General features: G+C 38.3%; 1 protein-coding gene across 1 annotated transcript; it reads right to left on the bottom strand.

Annotated features, from left to right (window-relative positions):
• Window positions 1–2,075: 2,075 nt before the first annotated feature.
• LOC127451687 (serine/threonine-protein kinase 17A-like) lies at window positions 2,076–24,095 on the bottom strand. The gene is made up of 8 exons (XM_051716559.1): window positions 24,003–24,095; window positions 23,679–23,834; window positions 17,297–17,509; window positions 10,589–10,733; window positions 7,295–7,421; window positions 5,809–5,857; window positions 5,118–5,297; window positions 2,076–3,832 (listed from the first exon to the last, which is right to left on the bottom strand). The coding sequence occupies exons 2-8, from the start codon at window positions 23,774–23,776 to the stop codon at window positions 3,565–3,567; spliced, it is 1,080 nt and encodes a 359-aa protein (XP_051572519.1). The 5' UTR covers window positions 23,777–23,834; window positions 24,003–24,095; the 3' UTR covers window positions 2,076–3,564.
• Window positions 24,096–25,970: the final 1,875 nt, after the last annotated feature.

The raw sequence follows: 25,970 nt of genomic DNA, 5'->3' as shown, positions 1-25,970 counted from the left end.
AGTTTGCTATTCACAAGAAGCATTTGCTGACGTGGACCGTGCCTTGCAAAAAATATATCTCAGAAGACCTATGATCAAGAATTGTTGCTTTGCATAAAGCTGGAAAGGGTTACATCTCAATGAGCTTAGATATTCATCTGTGCACAGTTAGACAAATTGTCTGTTAATGGAGAAGAATTGGCACTGTGGCTACTCTCCCTAGAAGTGGCCGTCCAGCCAAGATGATTCAAAGGGCACACCACAGAATGCGCAATGAGGTAAAAAAGAACCCTAAAGTGACAGCTAAAGACTTAAAGGAATCATTGGAACTGGCTATCATCTCTGTTCATAAGTCTACTATAGGGAAAACATTAAACAGGTATGGTATCCATGGCAGAACATCACAAAGGGAGCCACTGCTTTCCAACTAAAACATTGCTGCACACCTGAAGTTTGCCAAAGACCACCTTGACACTCCACAAAGCTACTGGGAAAATGTATTGTGGACTTATGAAAATAAGGTTGAATTTGCTGCTTAGGAGCCTGTATCGCTTACCATCATCGAGGGAAAAATGAATTCCCAAGTTTATCAAAAATATCCTACAGGATAATATCAGGGTGGGTATGCGCCAGCTGAAGCTCAGTAGAAGTTGGGTGATGCTGCAGGACAATGACCCAAAACATTTAAGTAAATCCACTACAGAATTGCTTCAAAAAAAGAAAATCCATCTTTTGGAGTGGCCCAGTCAGAGCCCAGACCTTAACCCAATAGAGATGCTGTGGAATGACCTCAAGAGAACCATTCACACCAGACATCCTAAGAATATGACTGAGCTGAAGCAGTTCTGTAAGGAAGAATGGTCCACAATTCCTTCTGAACATTGTGCAGGTCTAATTCGCAGCTACTGGAAACGGTTGGTTGAGATTATTGCTGGCAAAGGAGGATTGACCAGGGGTTCACATACTTTTTCCACAGCAATGTTTAATGGGGTGTTCAATAAAGACATGAAAGATTATAAATTGTGTGTTGTTAGCACATTGTGTCGGCCTACACTTGTGACTTTGATGAAGATGAGATCACATTTTATGACTAATTAATGCAGAAAACTGTATCTTGCCACTGTATATTTTTAGGTGCTGTGACTGGCTACAGGTCCAGTTTTTCACTGTTTTAATCACCTTTTTTGCCACCAATTCATTTTGTGGTGGTGGCGATTGAATTGTTTAGGAGTACACTTATTCTGTATAGTCTCTGTTAATGTTCATTTAAGCCTTAAAACAGCTTTAAAATTGTTTGAGTATACCATACCACATCACATTTTATGTTGGCTAATAACTACCCATTAACAGCTACAAAATCAAAAACCCTTGTAGTTCAAATTTTGCAACCGCATTTTTGTTGTTCTCTCAGATGTGGGACAAATGAAATGATACTGATGTTATTATCCACTTTTCACATTTTTGTCACTGTATATTTGCATACTTCTACTTAGTAACCAAAGTAAAAGGGAAAACTTATTTTCTCGAAGAGTGCAACAACAGTAAGATGAAGCAATGCAGTATCAGAAGAAGGTGAAGAGAGAAACGGCAAAAGGAGGAACGAGAGGAAAACAAAACAAACATCAGTACGCAAAACAGCAGTACGTTCCTCCGATTCCCCAGGGAACGGGAACTCCAGAGATCTGGGTGGAAGTGTGTATGCAGGAAGAATTCAAACACGCAGAGGAAGGGCACATTAAAACAAGAATTATTGGCAGACATCAATGTTGATCAGCCGGTGTGTTGAAGAATGCAGGAACTTGACACAATCGTCGACTGGCATTTCCTGCCTGTGTTTGAATAATCAGAGTAAAATTCACATATTGTGACCAAAATCTGACCATCAAAAATGACTCTGTCATTTCTTTCTTAGTACCGTTGATCTGGTTTATGCTCATAAACGTCTGTTAAGCCTTCACTAATGTCTCCTTAAAAGACTCTGCATTATTAGCTCAGATTTACAGGAGCTCAAGTCCATGTGGTGTTTGGATAGATGTGGTACCTCTAACATGGTAAACCAACTGGGATACTGATAATAGAATGCAAACAAGAGAGAATTCATGTTTAATAAAATATTTATTTTCTTCAATATTTTGCCAGGCATGCCAATAATACAGGTTACCAATCGGACAAGTGCAAATCTTTTAAGCACAACTGGTTAAAAATATCTAAATTAATATTACAAGCTTTTTATTTTCCTCATATTATCATAAAATACCATGACTGTAGAAAAATACTTTTATACAACATTCTTTTTTAAAATAAAGAAAACATATACACTTATCCAAAGCCTTTTGTTTGTTGCACTCGGTTCTTCTCAAATGCAAACATCTCCCACAATTGTCTGGAATATACAAATACCAAAAGACCTTTTAAACAGCCCCTCAGTTTAACTATGAACATCAGTGGGTCTCAAAATAAACCCCACTCCATCACCGACATCTTTCTATTGGTGGGAAATGTACCTCTCCTTAGCCATGATGCCCTACCAAACAAAAATAACATACAGAAGACAAACAAATAAAAACACAATATCGGTACGAGACAATTGTGCAATTATAGCAAACTTGTTATAATGACTAAGAACATAAAAAAAAAAAAAGTGGTTTTGTGGCACTCAACAGAAATTATGTGGAGAAAGAACAAAGTCGATTGTGGGTATGTATGATTATACCATCTTGAACTACTTAAATGTGCTTGTTAGGAGATTTGACTTTGAGTATAAACTTTTTCCACTCCAAAAGTGCTTGAACAAAAAAGAGGGCTTCTGACATCAAATTCTTTAAGTTCATTGCAGATATCACTCTGAATGTATGATGCAACCTAACATTTGAATTTGATGCAACAGAAAATGTCAAATCTACCGTGTCAACTGCGAGCCTAAATGGTGAAGCCGAATTAGACAATGTCTTCAACTGGTCCAAAAGTGAGCAGATGAGCATCATGGGCTTGCATGAAAGAAACATCAGTTCTTCATAATATTTCACAATATGTGTTGGTCCAATGACAAGCGATGATGATTAAAACATGTCAGTTCCTCAGAGCTTCTCTTTTCCCTCCTACAAATGCTTCCTTTTTCCTTCCTACAAAGCAGCAGGCACTTCCTAGAGAGACTCCAACTTGAGTTTTGGACCAAGTACAGACAGCAGAGAAAAGGTTCAAGAATAGTCCATTGTCAATTTCAGAACCTTTATAAAGAGCTTAGGAATGCTTTATTAAGGGCTTATAAAAGGTGGTCAGATCTTTCATTGAGATTTGTTGTAGACACACACACGCATACGTCTGTGGTAAAAAGGAAGACTTAACTGGCATTCACACTGACAGTGCCCGAACACAGACAGCCATGTATCCTACACAACAATACACAAAGACATTACATGCACATACACAATGGTGCCACATACTCCTGAGCAGAACGTCGCTGTCCAGTCCAAACTAGGCCAAACCAGTTTGGCAGGTTGAGTCTTTTGGTCAGTAACACGGAGGAAATTCATTGGCTGAAGAACTCAAGCAGCTCTCCATTGATTGAGCAATCATGTCTGCGACTTAACAGATGAGCTCTTGTTGTATCTCAGGACGGGATGGGAAGGGTTCTGAGAAACTGAAAGTGTCCCGACCTGTCTTCAGCTCCCCCTGACCCGGGTAGGTGGGATATGAAGGCATGTCAACAAGCTCTGGGGAAGGTACTGGACTTTCAGGCTCGGATTCTGACTGGCTGGCTTCTTGTTCATCAAGAGGAGTGTCAACAGAATGGTGATGAGAGTGGCTGTTTAACCAGGGATGATTTAAACACTGTTCTGCAGTTGCTCGTTTTCTACAAAAGGAAAAAAAAAAGACAAAAGGGATGAAAGCTGAAAATGTGCTTGAAAATGTATAGTGTGTGCTTAATATTAGTCATACAGATAATCAGTTTAACCAATATTTTTACCCGATATTTACACTTTTCAGTTCTTTAAAATCAGGTTTACAAAGCTAAGCTGAACTCTGTGTAAGACAAATTGTGCTTTTAGTATAAAATTCCAAAAGACTACATTTTTAAGTCCTTAAGTGAAGGTGTATATCCCCAATGTGTTTCTTCGTTAACCATGCACAATATTAGTCTTGTCAAGCAAGCTGTTCACCTCAAGAGGTTAGTGATACATTTAGCTATTACTGTCTAAAAGTGTATAACATCTGTTCTGCAGTTGCTCTTCTAATTGAAGACATGAAATCCGTTTTAGCCAATTTTACAACTTTAAATGACTGTTAAAACTACGATTTAAAAAAAACTCTACAGCTCAAATAATACATGATTTTTAACGAGACTTAAATGCAAGTGATTTTATAAATTTATAAGCTTCACATATCTGCCTTTAAACCCTCCAAAAATCACCCCCCTCCCTGTAACCTCAAATGTAGCTTTTTTATTTTTTTAGAGAAGTGGAGGGACGAGTCAAAATTATTTTTGTGTGGTAATAGTCAACGATTGAGCTCAACTTGTATTGAACCTAGAATATTCCTTTAAGTTAAACAAAACTTGGTTTTTCCATCAGTCCTGCAAAAAAAATGTGAGGGACTTCTCTCTTTTTGGTTCCCAGATTTCTCCTTCACTAAAATTACTCACACACTGAGGAATTTTTCCACATAGCTTAAAGCTCTAATTTTTCCTCTCCTGCTTTCTCAGCACTTAATGATCTACAGGCATTATGTTTTATGGAGTGCGGATTAGAGTGCTCGATCATAGACTGTAGCTGCTATCATTTCCCATAGAGCAGTGATGGCGACAGATCTGGACTGCCATTAAACCGACAGACCCGAAAAGCTTTTACTGCTCATCAGTTGTAGTAGGAGCCCAGTGATGTGGGGAACCAGTAAGGCTGCAAGGACCATTTCACTGTATATTCTAAACCAAGAGGCCATTACATTTTAATGAGCGATTACAGCTCCAGATAAAATGTCCTGTTTATTTTTCTACCCACTGGGGCAGTCAAGCGAAGCCACTCAATCAATCAGGTTACACAAGCTTGCCTAAACAAAACTGGAGCATGACGCTGTAATTTCCTGAAGCTGTTGTTTCTCATTCTAAACTAGCACACTCACGAATAGCCCCTTTAACCTACCTGGGGTTTTTGATGAGCAGCGATTGGATGAAGTCCACAGCGAGGTCAGAGATGCCCTGAAAGACATCCTCTGAATAGTCCACGTTGACCTGGGAGATGTTCAGGAAGGTCACCTGTTTGTCATCCCCAAGAAAAGGTGACTCCCCTGTCAGCATCACATATGTCAGTACTCCAATACTCCTATAAGAGGGTAGGGGCAACACAGATCAGTAAAGGGCAACTCTATTAGAGAAGCATTCAATTAGTTTAAAACATCCCACCTGTTTTTACTGGGGGTGGGGAAGAATGCTTTTAACTAGATTTTTACATATAATGAAGAAAAAGTGCATGGTACGTAGGATAGTAGGATGTTGGGATATAGGTGGGGGGCGGAGGATGTGTGAGAAAAATCTTTTAAACCAAATATAAAAAAGGTTAATGTTCTTATCTAGGCAATGCTTTAGATTATCAGTGGGTTGTTAATGGGTTGCTCATGCTGGGTTCAAGTCTACCGATAATAAGTGTCACTGACAGGTTTACTGGACTACTAAATTTTAGTAACACTCTCCTTAACTTATATATTTACTTTTATATGCCCTATTTAACCAGATATTACAACATTAAACTTATCTATGCTAAATGGTCTTCATAAAACACTTCATATGTATGTCACACACACAACCTGGACTCTAGACAGAGTATTTCAACTTACCACATGTCAGTAGCTGTGCTGATGGGCTCATAGTTCAGAATTTCAGGAGCTAAAAGAACAGATAACATTTATCAAATCTCTGATAACCCTTCACACCACAGACAGAGTACAAAACATCAATTTTCAGTATCTAAGCTGGTCTATACAAAGTGTTCAAACATCCTGCTGACACACACATTTAGATAAAGGGTCAAATGGTTACCCATTAATGTTTTCTTACAAATGTTCACATATTTTTTCCAAGACATGAGCCTTTAACCTTTTCAGGCCCCCTTGTGGGATGGTGAGACAAGACAGGGTCCCCCTCTTACATATTGTGAAGAATTTTAAACCTCGCCTAAAACATGTATAGTACCATCTTAATGCATTTACATACTTATGATACCTACATGCAAAGCCATTAAAATAATTATTGATGTAGTCATATACGGAACATTAGATTTTAATTTAAGGCAATTTAACGAGGAAGGGACAATTAAAACAAGCTAAACTTAACAAAAAACACATATATATATAACATTTACACACACACACACACACACCTCATTATTTACTCACCCTCATTTTATTACAGATGTGTATGACTTTCTTCTGCAGAACACAATCAAACATTTTTAAAAGAATATTTCAGCTCTTTAGGTTCATACAATGCAGGTAAATGGTGGCCAGGACTTTAAAGCTCCAAACAGCACAAAAAAGTACTCCATAAGCCTCCAGTGGTTAAATATATATCTTTAGAAGTGATATGATAGTGAGTGAGAAACAGATCAATATTTAAGTCCTTTTTTACTATAAAATCTCCTCCCTGCCCAGTAGGTGGCAATATGCATGAAGAATGCAAATCAGCAAAACAAAAAGTGGAGATTTATAGAAAAAAAAAATGGGCTAAAATATTGATCCATTTCTTGCCCACACCTATCATTTCTCTTCTGAAGATATACATTTAACCACTGTTGTCGTATGGATAACTTTTATGCTGCCTTTGTGCTTTTTGGAGCTTCAAAGTTCTGGCCAACATTCACATGCATTGTATGGCCCTACAGAGCTGAGATATTTAAAAAAAAAAAAAAAAAATTGTGTTCAGCAGAAGAAAGAGTCATACACATCTGGGATGATATGAGGGTGAATGAGAATTCTCATTTTTGGGTAAACTATTCATTTAAGAGTACATCAAAGCCTAACAAGCTTAAAAAAAAAGGTTTACATTTGTTTGCGATCAACAAAATTTGGTTGACCCCGTTGAAGACGAGGTTCCTGTTTGAAGATTTCTTAAGAGTGAGGGGGTAGCAACTTAGTCAACAGCCACGTGAAGTTTCACTAATCCTGCACAAGCTTTTAGTTTACCTAGAAAGCAGACTTTATTTCCCCTCCTCTTCACTATTCTGTGCTAAAATGTCTTCACTTTTACTCTGACGTAGTTATTTGTTACTCTAATAACATGCTGCAGGAGGCTTTGTGGTTTTCAAATGAGGGATGCCCGACTCACCCACATACTCAGGAGTGCCCAGGATCTCCCGTACCTCTGACACGCTGTCCATCCGCCGAGACAAGCCAAAATCAACAATACGTATGTCACCCAATGGCTGAGCACTGGTCAACAGGATGTTCTGAGGCTGGAGAAGACAACAAATATGGACATTAAAATCAACAAATAAAAATGTACCTTTGTAATTTGTGATCAAATCATTGGTGCAAGTTATTCGAAATAAAACGCTTGTCTTCATAATCTTCCATCAAAACAATCATTAAAAATCTTCTATTACAAACTGATCCACCCCTGAAACAATGTTCTTTTTTGGCTGATGTCCTCAATTGCTCTTATTTTTCAACCCCTCCCAGCTCCATTATGGAATGTACACCCCCTTTTCAAAATCTAATCAATTTCCAGTGGATAGAAGACCTGCCTTACAATTTTTCTCATTGAATATCCTGATTCATTCTGAACTCGGCCAAATTATGCAAGTAAAATGGGTTGCAAACTTTTCAAACGTTTCATGCTGACTTGAAGAGTGTGAGAAAGGAATTGTTGAATTACACCTCGGACTGACTAACAGAAGAACAGAACTTGTTTTCCACAAATACCACATGCTGGGGAAATTACTGTTGTTAATTATGGCTTTTATATAATTTATTTTACAAAATCCAATACTTAAATGTGGGAAAAAAAAAAAAAAAAAAAAAAAAAAACACATTAGCACCCTTTATAACACGGTTTCTACCAAACACACCTCCAATAAACTTACTGTAAATTAAATGAACCCTTTCAGTTATGTATCCTGAGGCACAAAACCGAAAGGTGTGATGCCAGATTAGAGGCGTTCAAAGCTTTTACACACCCAAATGAGCACAAGGGATCAAATTCAACACTCATTCCTTGTTAGAATTAGTTTGAACTATTGCATGCCATTTTTACAAACATGATGCGTTGTTCGTTGTCTTAACTAAGAACACTAGCAAAAGTTTGGCTGTCATTCAGTTCTATCACCTCTTCACATATTTTTCTGAACTTCACTTCCCTGTTTAACCTCAATCCATCCCTTCACACCTTCTCACATACTCTGTTCTTTCGCCTGAGGCCCGCCTCATGAACATTGACAAACCTTGTAAAGGAGCATATACAGTTGTGCTCAAGTTTGCATACCCTGGCAGAAATTGCGAAATTTTGGCATGATTTTGAAAATATGACTGATCATGCAAAAAAAAAAAAAAATAAAAAAAAAATAAAAAATAAAAAAAAAAATTTAAGGATAGTGATCATATGAAGCCATTTATTACCACATAGTTGTCTGGCTCCTTTTTAAATCATAACAGAAATCCCCCAAATGGCCCTGATCAAAAGTTTACATACCCTTGAATGTTTGGCCTTGTCTCACACACACAAGTTTAAATGGCTATTAAAAAAGTTAATTTCCCACACCTGTGGCTTTTAAAATTGCAATTATTGTCTGTGTATAAATAGTCAATGAGTTTGTTGTTATCTCTCACGTGGATGCACTGAGCAGGCTAGATACTGAGCCATGGGGAGCAGAAAAGAACTGTCAAAAGACCTGCGTAACAAGGTAATGGATCTTTATAAAGATGGAAAAGGATATAAAAAGATATCCAAAGACTTGAAAATGCCAGTCAGTACTGTTCAATCACTTAAGTGGAAAATTCTGGGATCTCTTGATACCAAGCCAAGGTCAGGTAGACCAAGAAAGATTTCAGCCACAACTACCAGAAGAATTGTTCAGGATACAAAGAAAAACCCACAGGTAACCTCAGGAGAAATACAGGCTTCTCTGGAAAAAGACGGTGTGGTTGTTTCAAGGAGCACAATACGACGATACTTGAACGAAAATGAGCTGCATGGTCGAGTTCCCAGAAAGAAGCCTTTACTACGCCAATGCCATGTTACAATATGCCCGACAACACCTTGACATCCCAACTTCTGGCACACAGTAATTTGGAGTGACGAGACCAAAAAAGAGCTTTATGGTCACAACCAAAAGCGCTATGTTTGGAGAGGGGTCAACAAGGCCTATAGTGAAAAGAATACCATCCCCACTGTGAAGCATGGTGGTGGCTCACTGGTGTTTTGGGGGTGTGTGAGCTCTAAAGGCATGGGGAATCTTGTGAAAATTGATGGCAAGATGAATGCAGCATTTTATCAGAAAATACTGGCAGACAATTTGCATTCTTCTGCACAAAAGCTGCACATGGGACGCACTTGGACTTTCCAGCATGACAACGACCCTAAGCACAAGGCCAAGTTGACCCTCCAGTGGTTACAGCAGAAAAAGGTGGAGGTTCTGGAGTGGCCATCACAGTCTCCTGACCTTAATATCAGAGCCACTCTGGGGAAATCTCAATCGTGTGGTTCATGCAAGACGACCAAAGACTTTGCATGACCTGGAGGCATTTTGCCAAGATGAATGGGCAGCTATACCACCTGCAAGAATTTGGGGCCTCATAGACAACTATTACAAAAGACTGCATGCTGTTATTGATGCTAAAGGGGGCAATACACAGTATTAAGAACTAAGGGTATGCAGACTTTGAACAGGGGTAATTTTTTGTCTTTGTTGCCATGTTTTGTCTTATGATTGTGCCATTCTGTTATAACCTACAGTTGAATATGAATCCCATAAGAAATAAAAGAAATGTTTTGCCTGCTCATTCATGTATTCTTTGAAAATGCTAAATATATTACCAATTCTCCAAGGGTATGCAAACTTTGAGCACAACTGTAAAAGAAAGGATGCCTCTAAACGTTTAAAATTAAAGCGCTGACCACGTTACACAATCATATATATATATATATATTATTTATTTATTATTTCAACACATTGCTCCAAACCAAATCAGACACATTGTCCTTACATACATGAACAAAGAAATGCAAAACGAAAAACAAAAAACAAGAGGGGTTTAAAGAAAAAAAATCCAGGGTATGCTAAAAACAATGAAAACTATAAGTCCTTTGTCTTTGTTACACAAGTTTTCAAACCCACATATGCTGTATCACATAGACATGGTACACAGTGATGGTTTATCACAGTGACTGTGGACATTTATGCAGTAGCATACACATGTCCACAGCACACAACATTTTAGATTAAAGGGGCCAATAATCATGTCTCAGAACTCACTAAAGCGAACTTTAAAAGGTGGTGTACATTATAACAAAACTGTTTTGGCAGTTCCACACAAGGTAATCACTTTGGATATGATTGGCTGAGACATTGCAGGCTACTGATTACATAACCATAATAAGCATGGTACAATGACAAACACTCACCTTAAGGTCCAGATGCACCACGTTTTTCTGATGAAGACAGGACACGCCCTTTAGAATCTGCCTGGCCAATCGGATTACGTCTTTCTCTGTGAAGGCCTCATCGTTGTCGGCGACACACTGATTAAAAATTTCCCCTCCAGCAGCACTGAAATAAAGACAGATAGAAAGGAGGGTTACAATGTAGATCAAGTCTTGAGAGATCACACAAACAGTAGTGACAAAGTCCTTTTAACCCTTAAATGCATGTGAATTTCACCAAACACTTACATATACGGGTCTATAGAGACCCGGCACTTACATATATCACAAATGGATCTACAAAATGCCCAGTTAGTGTACAATTTACTAAATATTTTCAAGACCATTAGAAAATAGAATAAAATATATTTGACATTTTATTTTTCAAACATCAAAGACATATTGCAACAAATCAGGACAAATCTAGAACAGGATTCATTACTTTCACACTGAAATTTCATAACACAACTGGCTGGCAAGCATATATTGAGCAACAACACAATCTAGTATTTTCTCAGGCACTTATTGAGTCTAAACTGACGCACAACTTAATTTCAGTAGTAAAACCAAATGACAATAGTTATATCATACGGTTCATGTGTTGTACTTGCTCTAGTTTACTTCCATGTTTTAATTTTTTTTATCCTCTTTTCTCCCAGTTTGGAATGCCCAATTCCCACTACTTAGTAGGTCCTCGTGGTGGTGCGGTTACGCACCTCAATCCGGGCGGCGGAGGACAAGTCTCAGTTGCCTCCGCTTCTGAGACTGTCAATCCACGCATCTCATCACATGGTTCGCTGTGCATGACACCGTGTAGACTCACAGCACTGGAGGCTCATGCTACTCTCGGCGATCCACGCACAGCTTACCACGCGCCCCATTGAGAGCGAGAACCACTAAAATCGCGTCCACGAGGAGGTTACCCCAAGTGATTCCACCCTCCCTAGCAACCGGGCCAATTTGGTTGCTTAGGAGACCTGGATGGAGTCACTCAGCACACCCTGAATTTGAACTCATGACTCCAGGGGTGGTAATCAGCCATGTTGTTTCTTAAACAGCAATGTCAAATGTAAATAATCAAATCACTGAAACATCAGCTTCACCTTGAGTAAGAAATAACATGTAAAATGTATACATGCATATAAAATACTGATTATTCCTCAGTTGATAATTCATTGTTGCACAGAAAATCAACATGTTATAGTATTTATTTGTATGAATACAGTATTTCTCTTGTGATAAACAAAAAAATAGATATCCTGTGATAGTAAACTAATACATATGAAACAATCATAAAAATAGAATTTATGGTGCAAAAAAAAAAGGGACTATCATACCTAAGGTCTTGAATGACCCTCTACACTTTTGGTACTTAAGCCATAATAATGTTTGTTATTTTGGCTTTTTGTGTTACACTATAAAAGATATTGAGGAATACTGAAGAGATGTGGGCACCACTCCCAAAAAAAAAACAAAAAAAAACCTGTCATCACATACTCATTCTCATGTTGTTTCAAACCCATAAAACTTCTGCGGAACTCAATGAAATGTTAAGAATAATCACCTCAGTCACCACTCTTTTTTTCCATACAATGAAAGTTAGGGACCGACAGCATTGGTCACCATTCTAGGCCTAGATCTCCTTTTGTGTTCCATGGAAGAGGAAAAAGTAATGCAGGTTTGGAACAACATGAGGGTGAGTAGTAATAGTAGTAGTTTATGTATTTACTGCCATATCAGCATTAAAGGGCCATGTCATGGCAAGTACAAATTGTAATCAATCAATAAAAATAGCAAACTACATAAATATCAACAAGTCAAACAAAACCAAAAAATAAATTCTATAAGATTCTTTAACTATATTTGAGATAATTCAAAAAGCTTTCCTGATGACTCCATAGGAAACAAATCAGAACAGTCTAAAAGAATGTTTCACAGTCAAAAGAGATGTTACAATGATCACGAGGGCGAGTAAAACACACGCTTTTACAACCATCACAATCACATGCTTAATGCCAGGTGTTCACCCTCTTAAATCATTTCTACATACTCAATCATTATCGGGCCTCTCCAAAGACCCTTTTTCCCCTGGAAAACTCAGGCCCATGTGTAGGGCTGGGTATCACCAGCCACCTTGCGATATGTCACGATTCATATTTTATATATATATATATATCAATACTTCACAATATCATGATCAGATTTAGCTTTTAATTTCAATTTAAGTATATTACAGTTATAAATGTCAATTTTGCAGTATGATACAGTACAATGCTAATGCTGTTATTCTTTATACAGGTGACCTTCTAACTTGTTAAATTACAGACTTATCAAATTTACAAATACATAAGTTTCAGTCCGATTCGTGATTCATTGAAGCGTCTCTGACTGCACTGAAAATATCACGATATATAGATCCAAGAATCAATACAATATTGTGAGAAAGTATCGTGATATATCGATATATGATTGTAGCGACAGCCCTACCCATGTGTAGTGGATTTCGGGCCGCACACGCTTTTATACACACACGGTCTCTCAGACACTCGCATGCTTTCATCTTAAGTGAACACTCTGTATGTATTTGAATGAGTGTGGCATTTATGTTACATAACTGCTCAATCCAGCTGGATAAATAGGCGATTCTTGGTACTGCTTATCAAATGAGCCAGAGGCTTATAAAGTAAGAACACTGGGATACTGAGAACCTTTCACCTCCCTTTAATCAAACACCTCAAAACAACTCAAGCTCTATACCATAATTAAATAAACCCTCCACCATAAATACCACCCTCAAGTCACCGATTTCTAAGTAATACTAGCAAAACATAGCCCATAGAAATCTGTTAATACTCGCGTATGTGCAGGATCACATCCTTACTGCCTTTCATGTACGGATAAAACATTTTTCAGGCTTTGTTGTGTGCGAGACAAAATCTGAAACATCTTTAATCAATATTGGGGGGGGGCGCAAAGGTACAATTTTAAGGGTCTGTCATTTCACAAAAAGGCTATTTATTTGACTCAAATTCTAAATATTGGGGGAACATTGCATTCCTATGTGAGCAGAGAAAGGAGATGAAGAAAATAAAAGGCAGAACAGTCAAAAGCAGCAAGTGGCATTTTACTCTCTTAAGCCATGGGAATGTGGAGCGGAGGCAGAGATCCCTCATTCAAATAAACTTCACATTTTAAGGAACAGAAAACAGGGATAAAAATATGCTAACCCGCTACCAAGACCACCAAGAGCGCAGTTCCCCTCTCACGAGAGATCCAAACTTCAAAAAGGAACAAATCAACACAGGATTCTTTTGTAACAAAGGATATAAGACAAAATTATTAAGACCAAAAGCAGATGGTGCATAAATTAAGGGCTTTTAAGGGATTTCAAGCCTCTGGAATATCAGAAAACCACTACAGAAAATGGACTGTTCACTAGGGGGGGAAAACCTTTCCAAGTAACCCAAAAATTGCCCTAAAAAGAACCATCAAGACTCCATAAGTGCTAGAAGCCTTGTGTTTCTAGCTTTACAAGAGGATTAACAGCGGGCTGAAAGAGGCAGTTGGACACTGTACATTTTCATCAGTCAAAAGGACTTAAGCCATTGAACACTACATTTCAGAGAATTCTCAAGCATTTGATCAAGCAAACGCACCAAACAGAACAGGTGATGAAGACGACTGGTGATAAAGAAACTTACATAAGAGCTATCCCAGAAAGGTAAACGTCAGACTGGGCAAACAAGTAGAGGGACAAAGGAAGGGAGGGAGGGAAAAATACATCCTTCAATGCAAGTCTATTTTGTTGTCCTTCAGCTGAAAATTGTCTACCGGTAATTGCTTTGGAAAAGTAATAACACACCTCTTCTTAAGCAGCTGCACAATTTAAAGTATCATTCATGTCTGTAGCACAAATGGCACTGGAGTTATACAATAAAGTTTAATACAAGTTAAGGCAATAATAACCAAGAAGGTCAAGACTCAAACATTGCATCTTAGTCTTTTCTTGGTTGCTTTACACAAAGTTAGGCCTGTTACCTGATTTGACCTGTTCAAAAACAATTTTAGCTAGTCCCTGAAACATTTTAATATAAACTCACTTTCCACCAAACAAACGTATGTGGCCTAGGAAAAAGCTAATGTTAATAAGATTCAGTGCTGGTTCTCACCGCAAGTGTGTGTTTAAGTTTGGTAAATGCAATTATGACATTTCTTGTCTTACAACAGCCTAGGTTTCAAATTTAAATGGCAGACAGGAGAATTCTAGTTGTTTCTGACAATAGAGGATGTGGTGATGCTTTGCACATGCAAAGACAGTATGTCGCTGCTCTGCTTTCAGAAGAAAAACCACAGGAAATGGAAATTAAAATCTCTTTATGTCTGTCTCTTTGGTTAAACTGGCTTTACTGCTCTACCTGGGCACATCAAGTTAGAAGGATTTAACTAACACCAGAATAAAAAATAAGACACATTGTTCCTTACCAAATCAGACACATTGTCCTTACATGCAAGCAAACAACCAAACAAGCAAAACGAAAACAGAAAAACAATTAGGGCTGAACTTTTCTTCTAAACCAAAGCATGAATAATGCAGATACTGTATATTTCCATCACATGATGGAAAAAAAAAAAAAAAAAAAAAAACTGAAAGAATGGCATTTGAAGCATGTTCGCCGGTAAACCGACTGTAATCTCTCAAAGAACTTGACTGACAGGCCTGAACTTTCAGACAACAACTGACATCTAAAACCTGAGAAGCGATATCTTCCTTATAAGGTAAACACCCTGCACAGGTTGTCTGCGCACATGCCGATGTGCGTGCTTACAAGTCCCATCGATTGACATACAGCTGTCTCTTCAGAGGAAGTGGTTTAGCTGTGTGCAAGAAGTGGGCTTCCTCTGTCATTCAACCAGTCAGCATCCTGCCTCTATATTAACATACGCACAAAACACCCAAAAAAGGACTGTCGAAACTTTAAGTGCAGAGTTTACCACCAAAAAAAAAAAAAAAAAAAAAAAAAAAAAAAAAAAAAACACACACACCCTGGTCTCTAACAGAAGAAAAGGGAAAAAATAAAATAAATACCTTCAACTAATTAAGGGAAACAAATAAGGGAGATATGAAAGATACAGAAGCAGAGTTATGTAAAAGCATTTAAAACATAATGACCTATCATTTCCTCCTCATTAGTGAATGTTATCAGCTACTGTGTTACTGGAAAGACCAAAATAGTGTGACTAGACTACAGCTGACAGTCTCGCATATAGCAAGCCTTTTTTCTGGATATGAATACCAAATATGAAATATTTTTTCAAAATGTAACAATATACAGTGAGCAATCATTTGTAGGCCGATTTCCCTCAAAAATGTAAACAATCTGTAGGTTTACATGCTTCATTATAATCTAGCTACAGCGGGTTTTTGTGAAGTTGAGCTACAATCTTAATCTGTCTGTCCAAATATATATGACAATGCGTAATCGAATATTTGAAGAAAGGACGTCAGCTGAGGAAGTGTTAAACATGTTGCACATCACCTCTGTCTTTGAGCACACGCAAAACGCTGAAGCTAACTGTGGTCTGATTAATGTGTATACATACTGGATGAAGCAGAGCTATGATCACATTATCCAATTCTGTTAGGAGGGCATTCACAATGACTGAATCCTTGCAAAAAAAAAAAGCTAGACGCAGGTGTCGATACATGTTTTTAACAGTTATTTTTAACTTGACGCACTCCTGCTCAAGACACTGAAAAAGACAGCGAAATGTGGCACAACCTTCAAAGATGTCCATCTAGTGCATGTTTATATACAAAAACAACTGAAAAACAAGGATAGATGCAAAAAACATGTTCAGTGTTAACAGCCCCTTAGTCGGACTTTGCAAAAATTGGACTGTGCGATTTCAGTCAGACTAAAATGTTTACATGACATTTAAAAAAGATGAAATATTAATGTAATCTGATTGAAATCAAACTTTTAAAATGTGTGTAAATGTAATAACTGTGGTGCTTTCAAAACATTGCTCTGGCTGTGTTAGCATGTCGACTAGGCTCAACCAACGGCATCAATTTGGGGTGGGACTATCTAGACTAACCAATGGAAGATGGGGTCCTGTTTCCAATTCCGTTTGGTGCTGACAGAGGTACAGGAATTACATACTTGACCTTCTGAAGATTACTGCAGGGAACATAAGTTATCAACACTTCATAAGGTTCCAAAATCTATTAAATTCACACGGATTTCAAATATTTTGTGCAAATACATTGGGTTTGATATATTGGAGAAGTCAAAATGAGGTCTTCACAACACTGATCATTTTTACTGGTTGGACTGATTCTTCAAGTTCAGCAGAAAATTACAGGGGAAAGGAAATTGGTTTTGTGACTGAATTGGTTTCTTTTGATTTTATTTTTACGGTTAATGTATTGGAACATTCAGCTCCCTCAGCAAAACAAGAACTAGTTCAACTGTGGTCTGTGGTAAAATCCAGAAAGGTACAAACACACAAACTATGGAGTTATGAAAAATTCATCTTTGTGCCTGTAATTCTAATCAAATAACTTGGAATGACAATTTTTATGCATCATAAAACAAACCGCATTACACAGAGCTTTCTTAGTCAGGGCATCTTACTGGATAACTGGCCAACTGAAGAAAATCGCAAACTTGAGTATGCATGTCTTACCACTCTAATACAAGGATGATTTCTGCGGTGGTCTCATAGACTTCGTGCAGTGCCACCACATAGGGATTCGACTCCGCCGATTCCAGCACTGCAATCTCATTCAGAATGTCGCCACGGCAATCCAGACCCTTTCGCCTTTTCCTCAGGAACTTGGCAGCATGTTCCTTCCCGGTTGTCTTCTCAACACACTTCTTTACAACAGCAAACTTGCCCCTACGTGGACACAAACAAACATACACGGAGGTATTAAATAACACAAAACAGATAAGAGGCTCTCGAACTATAAGCACTTTCCTTAATGTTCCATTAAAAATTAGCTTTAGGCCATGTCCACACTTATACGTTTCCCTTGTTAAAATGCATTGATTTTGCTATGTGTATACACCTCATCCACACTGGAATGGCATTTTCTTCCACAGAAAACAGTGTTTTGAAAATGGAAGATGACAACATGTGGAAACTGAAAATGGATTAGTGTGGACGTGGCTGTTCAGTAATTACACAACTTGAATCTGACTGGTCAATAGTGGAATTCTGTGGTCAAGTATTTGAGTGCTAAACATAATTGACTGTCGTACCAGACAAGCGATTTCCTACATGGCTGTGATAATTTAATGTGTCTTCATTCTCGCATAAAATAATTTAAAATCACTATTTCATGTCCATTTATTTATTTGGTAAAAAGCCAAGTAATAGTAGCTAAACTTGTACAACATGTACAGAAGTTACCATAAAGCTACTATGGTGATAATTCCTGCCAAAGGAGAGTGGCAAAGTTTGAGTTTTGCTGACTGATAAGACATTTGTCCGTTATTCTTTTTAAAAAACGCTGCCTTTCTGACCCACATGGAAGCGGTCAGTTCACTTTAAATGACTACTTTTAACATGCACAGAAAGAACCAACTCCTGAATAGTGCCGTTCAGTACAAAATTTCTAAAATCCCAGAGAGAATATGCATTTGAGTTCCCTCAGGATGCATTTTAAGAATAGCAGTTTTCAAATTAAGAGTCAAATAAGGTCTGTGGTTAATTTTTTGGAGACTTTCCAGTTTTGTTCCAAGTTAAGACTTTTCTACAGAAGGACTACAACAATTGTCCTATTAATTACATGCCCTTTGTCAAGCACATGTGAGGGAACCCATGGTTAATTAGCCTTGACCAACAAATTGACATCAACAATTAAACAGCTCTATTGAGCTGATGATATAAAGATGAAGTGAGAACCTCCTTTTATTCTCTTAAGCCATCCATTTCTCACTCTCATGATATTTCACTCCCTCTCTTCAGGGAGAGCCTGACATGCAGATGATAAGACTGACAGTTGGAGCAGTCCAAGTCTGCTCGCTCACACACACAGGCTCATTCACAAATGACTTTCTGCTGCCTCCCTTCTCTGACCCCCCCACATATCTATCAGTCAAAAAACACACAGGGTGCAGCACACACAAAAGGACAGGCCTGTCAGTGAGGTCATTCTCTTGTCTGACAGCAAGTGGGACAAATGGCTCTTCACCACACCCATCCCGCCTCCTCTTTAGGCCATGTCATAAAGGAGACACCAGTTTGTGTGTGTGGTAGGGACCTCAAAAGACAGACCACCCACTTATTCCAAGACTCTTTCATTGAGAATGGTGTCAGCTCCTCCCACCTTCTAGTTTATCCAACAAAAAACATCCCCTGGTGACCACTTCCCTGTCCTCAGCCTGTCTCTTACCATCTACATCTCCATTAACACCATAGTTAAGTTTGACGTGAACTCGAGACATACAGGTGGAAAATAGAAGTCAGTCACAATTCAGCTTCTTGTTGGGCTTCTTAAAGACCCAATGAAATGGCTTGTCGAGCACCATTTTCTTTCCTGTGTTGACATTTTACAATTGAAACAGGAATCTGGAAAGGAAATAATCAAAAGGAAACACTAAAGGGCTTGTTTCTTTTAAAATAGCCAATAGCCTTTAACTTATGTCACAGGGGTGAACCATTATTTGCTACAGTACTACTTGCTTTTGCTTTTCAGAGGCAGATGGTTTTAAGGGGAGGGAACATTCTCATTCTAGAGAGCATTTTATTGGACATTTGGATGCACTGGATGAGTCAATAATTGTATCATATTATCATTAGGACAAAGAACACATTTAAAAATGGCATGTGATAAGTCTGTCAACTTTTAGAGTACACTAGCATGTAGATGGCATTCAACTAAAGCTACAAAACACCCCTTTTGATTTCAAGGTGTGTTTAAACGTTTTCTGTTGTTTTCATCTTGGTGTTAGCATTTTTCAGGATTGTGGAATGCTGAAAAGCCACTCAAAATCTCCAGAAGCCTTTGCAAAAGTGCATCCACTGCCAGTATTGTAAGGGATTTCCTGCCAAACGTGCGAGTGTTGTTGGCATGGTCAGGTGCAGTGAGCACGTTATAGCATCTGAGCTCTCTCTAGGCTCAGAACAAAGTCTGACCAGAGTTCACGTGGAGTACAAGAAACGCATTTGATGCCAACTTTCAGAATAGCCCTGTTTTTCAGTAGTTCAGCACGTGAGGAGAATAATATAAATCCAAAACAAAAACAAGCCCAAATTTAACATTTTTAGCTGGTGTAGGCATCAAGGAAAATAATTTAAACCTCCTGAAGATCCTTCAGAAAAAGCAGAGATGAAGTCTGGGCTCTGAGACACCACAGAAAAAGATACAGCCACAAAAAGTGGATTGGGTGGTGACAGGATGGTGACAAGGTCAAAGGTCATCACAAACTGCCGTAATTCTCCCAACCTCACATTTGTGAAGGAGCGTAAAGATGGCTGGACAATTGAGCTTGTTAGAGGGTGGAATATCATGAAAGCCAGTTTAAGGAGATTGTTTACTAAAGGGCGAATATACTAATCGGTTGCGGCACTTTTTGCACAGAGTATTTCAGCGCAAACCCCTGCTTTTTCACAAAGCACCTAGCAATTCAGGTAATGGAGGCGTAACAAAGGATGAAATAGTGTTGGCCGCATTTGAAATAAGTTATTGCCATTCTTTTTAGTGCAAATACACTTTTCTATGTCAAGTAGACATTTCTGTGCGATTCAGTGCTGTTTAAGTGTGCCAGAGCGCTGAATCGACACACAAGATTGGGAAATGCACTGTGCAAACTAATGTACGTTCAACACGTTTTTGGTTGTGTTTCTTAGTGAATTTCCCCCAGGGTCATTTGGTATTTGAAGCAGCATTACACAAACATATCTTATCCTCTTTATTCACAAAAACTGTACAACGACTTATGAACAGAGATGTACATGTATTCATATTTAGCAATGACCCAGATACTGTGGTGGTTAGACTTCCTGTGTAAATCAAACATCACTCTTTTAACTGTCTGTCTCCAACTCTCGGTTTCATTCTCTTGCCCAGATGGCAGAAGCATGTCCACTTTCTAAATAATGCTGACTATATACAGTCGAAGAAGATTGGATAAACATTTTCAAACCACAAACACGCACGTGTGCATACACACACAAATACAAGTGCATGGACAACGCAGGGATATACAAACTCAAGTCATTAGAGGGGAATCGTACACCCCCATTATTTAGAGAAAGACTGAATCACATGCAGAGCTGGCCTGTCTGCTACTGGTATGACAGGGGGCTCACTGGCTCAGTCAACATCCCACAATTCTGCAGAGAAATATTTCCCCATCAAGACCACCTCGGCTGATGCTCAACTGAATTTATGAACCTTTTATTGGCTTCGAGGATAAAAACTGTAGATTACCAAAAAAGCCACACAGCAAGGTTAAAAAAAAAAAAAAAAAAAAAAAACCTACTGGTATATTGTTTCACAAAACTGTGAAAGTCAACTGAATATTTTGAGGAAAGGTACAATGACTGATTATCCTGTATACTAAAAGTGATCGACGGTTGCTTTTGCAAAAATAGACAAACTCTGAAGTCACATTTTGCAGTGTGATCAGAGAGAAAGTGGGATTTTGAAGGTTAGGGTTAAACTCATTTAGGGATACATTTTTGGGAATTCCAAAGATGATATGCTTAAAAATAATCTCTAATCTAACCAATCCAGAGCACACCTCTTAAGAACTGATAAATTAGGACACCAATAGTCAAGCATGTAATCCACTCTACAGATAGGGAAAGAGACACCAGTTTATGCAGTAGCAATGAGGACTCTTGGTACTCAAATCAATGGGATCGAGAGAGCGCGACAGAAAGAGAGCCCTTACCACACTTACAGTGGTTACAATCATACAAATTCCAAAATACAGGGCAGAAAATTACTGGACATGGGAAAAGAGTCACACACACCACTGATAACTAAACAACTAATCTTCCATCACAAACGATAGTTGTTTGGGAACAAACTTTGGATCTTTAGCTGAACAAGGAAATTGCTGTTTGAGCTGTGTGGCTAATTAATGTAGCGCTGACAACAGGGCCAGATGGTCTGGCCATTCAGTTAACATGCAACAGGAACATACACTTTACTGTCAGTGTAACACTTCAGTGGGTTAGAATCAGAATGAGCTTTATTGCCAAGTGTTCTCACGTACACAAGGAATTTTCTTTTGGTGATAGAAACAAGTGCACACAGAACATTACAGTGAGACACAGAATATAAAATAAGGTAAGAGTATAAATAGACAATAAAAATATGACATAACAGAATGGAGTATGTACATGTGCAAGTGGTAATGTATGTGCAAGTTAGGGGTTTGTACAGTTATTTAAATATGTGAATTTACAGATGTACATGATATGTATTTACATTATTGCACTATGGTAGAGTCCTGAGGCAGTTTAATTATTCATGAGGAAAATGGCCTGAGGGTAAAAACTGTTCTTGTGCCTGTATGTCCAGGCGCTCAGTGCTGTGTAGCACCGACCAGAGGGATGCACGTGTACGTGTGTTTGTATGCATGCTACTAGCAATAAAATCTAGGACAGTGGGTATTTTATGTATCTGAAGAATGAATCCAAACACTGACACACACACACACACAATGATAAAAGGTCCCATCTACAAGCTCAGTGTAAATGCATGATGTAACTACTGCAAATCTATTTACATATGTAGAGCATAAAGATGATGCAAAGAAATGAGAGAAAAGAAATGAGGGAAAGAGATGAGATTGTGTTCCACTAAAAAGGAATGCAAGACATTTGTGTGACTATCTCCGCTTCAGTCTTATCTAAAGTTTGGTATCCACCAACATTTGCATTCCTCTTCGCATTTAATGCAGCATTATGGTAAGCAAATCAGATAGACTATGCTTTAAAAATAACAGCTTCCCTTTGTGGCTAATGTTTGTGGTGTTTTTTGAATGCTATTATTTCAGGAAAAATCTTGGTGAGGGCTGAGCAAAATGACTGTCCCGTCTTTTTGTGGAGCACAGAGAACAAAATAAAAGTTTAGCAGTGCCAGAACCAAATGCCAACTAAATACAGCCAACTTAAGATTTTTGTTTTTAACCCAACCCATAAATTACCCATCAAATTGGGCTAAATGATGTGTGATGGCAAAAAGAATTAATAACCAACAGCCTGGAAACAAGTTCGCCAAAAGGCACCAAATACAGACCTTAATTGTCCACACACAGAGTCTGTGAGTATGTTTAGGCCCAACTCTAAACGTTCACATCTGTTTATGACTAAATGAGTCGAGAAATCAAAATATACCAGTCTGCGGAGCTTTGGATAACGTCACGTCAAGCGTTCAGATGGAAATTGATCCCGCGTTAAGCTGTGAAGGAACCCGTTTCGAATTCTTTGTTTTCGTGAGAAAACAGAATAAAATAAACGCGTGTCGCACTGCGCTCCTTTTCCATTGTTTGCCCATGTTAGCATCAGCTTTTTTTCCAGCGTCGCGCGCAGTAGGGACGCGTTTTTTTAGACGGGTTAAACGTTAAAAGAACGTTTTAAAAGCGCGTCTCGTCTGCTATATGCGTTGTGTCTAGCTTTCCTGTAGCACAAGAACGCGTTTAGTCTAAACCAATGAACCCCTGAAAAATGCCAATGGGAATGTCAGGTGTCATGTGGTTTACAGTTCACACCGGTAACAAATTGTCTCCAATGCGCGCGCGACCGCCTCAGTTAGAATGCTCCCTTTATAATGAACGAAACGTTTTACATTTTACGGCATCGTTTGCTTGTTAGCAGTAAAAACAAGTTTTTAGAAATATCTATCAATAATAATAGTAATAATAAAAAAATAAAAAAAAATGCTAAAATACCACGTGCGGGAGCCAAACAAACCTTTTGGCATCCAGCTGCAGTGATTACGCTCTCAGTTGTCTCACCGGTCCCCACGTTGTCATATGACTACATATTTTTTTAACTTTAATCTTTCAAACTTATTAATTTGTTTATAATCTTTAAGTGTTTTTACCTTCCAAGCTCTTTGCCGACCAGGTCGTAGCTGTTCTTGAAGGGGTCGGTCCTTATTCGCGTGCGAATCTTTGTGACCATTCCGTTCCTGTTCATCATTGCGCTGTCTTGCTGTTATAGTCCTGCTGCGGAATAATGTCTGGTGTTCTCCGAAACACTGGGTAAAAATATAAAAGTTTAGTCCATCAGGTCACTATCAAGCCAATTTTGGTTGGGAGGAAAAAAAAATGTTGCACAGATAAAATCTCTAAAATAAAAGACTCCTCTGCTACAGCGTTGCGCAAATATTACGTCTGAAACTTGTTATGGTTTCAAAGAAACTTACAGGACTTGTTAAGAAACGCGACAGACCATTCGCCTACAAGCAGCAGTAATTCAGTTGGAGAAAGAGGACAAACGCTCCAAAGTAAAAAGGTACATGATAAACCCCGCCCCCAACAGATGAGGCCAATGGGAGTTTAGGATTTGATGAAGGGGCGGGGTTACGGGATAGGAATGTGAATTGAGAAATGTGCACATTGACCACTCAATGTACAAGCAGCATTTCTCCAGGGTAAAGTGAAGTCATATTTGGCTGCTATGTGAAATGAAACCAACTGTACTGAATTCAAAGCACAAAGGTAGATTATAATGTCACACTTGCTATGGTATTACTGGTTACAAGGAATATTGGCAATTGAGATACAACAACTGATGCAGTATATCAAGCTAAAAACAGACATATGTTTACGAGTTGAAGATTCTGTCTCCCATATCTCACTCTTTCTCCCCTCAATCACATTTTCTCTCGGTCATTCGACTTAAGAAAACACATATGTTTAAGGTGTGTGTGTTTGTTTGTTCATTACATTCCTTGAAGAGTGTTGATTACCTTGTTGTCACTGGCAACCACAAAGACAGACAGTGCCCTACCCTGCCTTGCTTACTCATTATAAAATTAGATTTCATGAAACAAAAGGAATGTGACTGATGTCTTTGAAAAGGAACATCACCTAAATTGGTGCAGTCTAGGCCAGGGGTTTTTCAGACTGTTTGATGCCAAGAACCTCTTAATTATCCTCTTGTGAGGGACCTCCTTCATAAATCATACATAGGCACATATACAGTATATTTGTATGTATTAAAGACCCATTTATACAGTGTGGTTAAAAAAGCAAGAGTGATATTATAAAGAAAGCAAGTTGTTAACAAAATAAATTGTCTTTTATATTGTCATTGTACTCAAGCCAACAAAAATTATTATCTTTAAAATATTTACTTAAATATTCATGCATATGAATTCATGCATATCTTTTCCCCACACACTATTAGAGTTGGTTTATACATGTTAGATGTATAACTTCATGAGAAACTTTTGAAATGTTTTTTTAGTCTTTAGAAAGCAGAATAAAACAGTAATGTCAAAAAAACAAAACAAAACAAAAAAAAAAATATATTGAAAATTTTCTGCAGACCCCCTTGCACCCCTTTCCGGGTCCCCGGACCTCAGTTTGAAAACCCCTGTTCTAAGCAACAAAAGGCAAGGATTTTAAGGCAAGTCACCTAGAAACAGGGGGAAAGACAGTATGAAACTTCTATTGTGGATTAGTGATTAGTGGCAGACAAGGTGTGTTCTGAAGGAAGCTGGTATGACAGGAATCCTGACACTCATTAGGTTATTGGTGTTTGCAGATGCCAAAACAGTTTTTGTGTAGTAGTATGTAGTAGATAACAGTTTTGGTCTTCAGGTAATACAGACTACGGTAATAGAGTGGGTCATGACCTACCTTTGCAAATGGTGTGACCATTCGATTGATCGATAGATAGATAGATAGATAGATAGATAGATAGATAGATAGATAGATAGGTCCTAGAGGATGTGTAAGTAAGGGCTGAATTGGGAAAAAATGAAAGAACACATTTCTTTCATTTCTGCTTTATGTGTTTGTGTCTCTAAGTGTGCTGTGGTCCTAATTGCAATGTGTGAATCAGAATTGTGTGATCAGATGGTGTGATCAAACCATGTGATAACATCATTTGTCTGCCTCTCTGGGAATATCTTATTTAACAATGTTTTACTTGACCTGTATTTGTTCCTTTATGTTTTAAGTAATGGCAAGCTCTGTCTCCTTGTCTCTCTCTGCTTCTTCACACTCTTCACAGACCTGGTCAAAAATCATCCAGGGTCCCTAACAATGAGCCACACGCTACTCTTAATCATTTACTTGGGTTTTAGTTCACATGCATAAGAAGTAGTTTACGACAGAGTGGAAAGATTCGTGTTTTACAATCAGCAAGCTTTTATGAAACTGAT

Source organism: Myxocyprinus asiaticus, chromosome 14, assembly GCF_019703515.2.
Source record: "Myxocyprinus asiaticus isolate MX2 ecotype Aquarium Trade chromosome 14, UBuf_Myxa_2, whole genome shotgun sequence".
NCBI lineage: Eukaryota > Metazoa > Chordata > Actinopteri > Cypriniformes > Catostomidae > Myxocyprinus > Myxocyprinus asiaticus.
Note: the sequence above shows the minus strand (reverse complement) of the source record. Positions and strands in the feature narration are given on the sequence as shown.

Bases quoted from the DNA above. Each gene is read 5' to 3' on its own strand.
- LOC127451687 (XM_051716559.1), bottom strand. From the start codon at position 23,776: ATGATGAACAGGAACGGAATGGTCACAAAGATTCGCACGCGAATAAGG. The intron at 7,422-10,588 runs GTGAGTGTTTGT...TGTCTTCTCCAG, and splicing joins TGGTGCATCTGGACCTTAAG to CCTCAGAACATCCTGTTGAC. The intron at 5,298-5,808 runs GTAAGTTGAAAT...ACCCTCTTATAG, and splicing joins AGCACAGCTACTGACATGTG to GAGTATTGGAGTACTGACAT.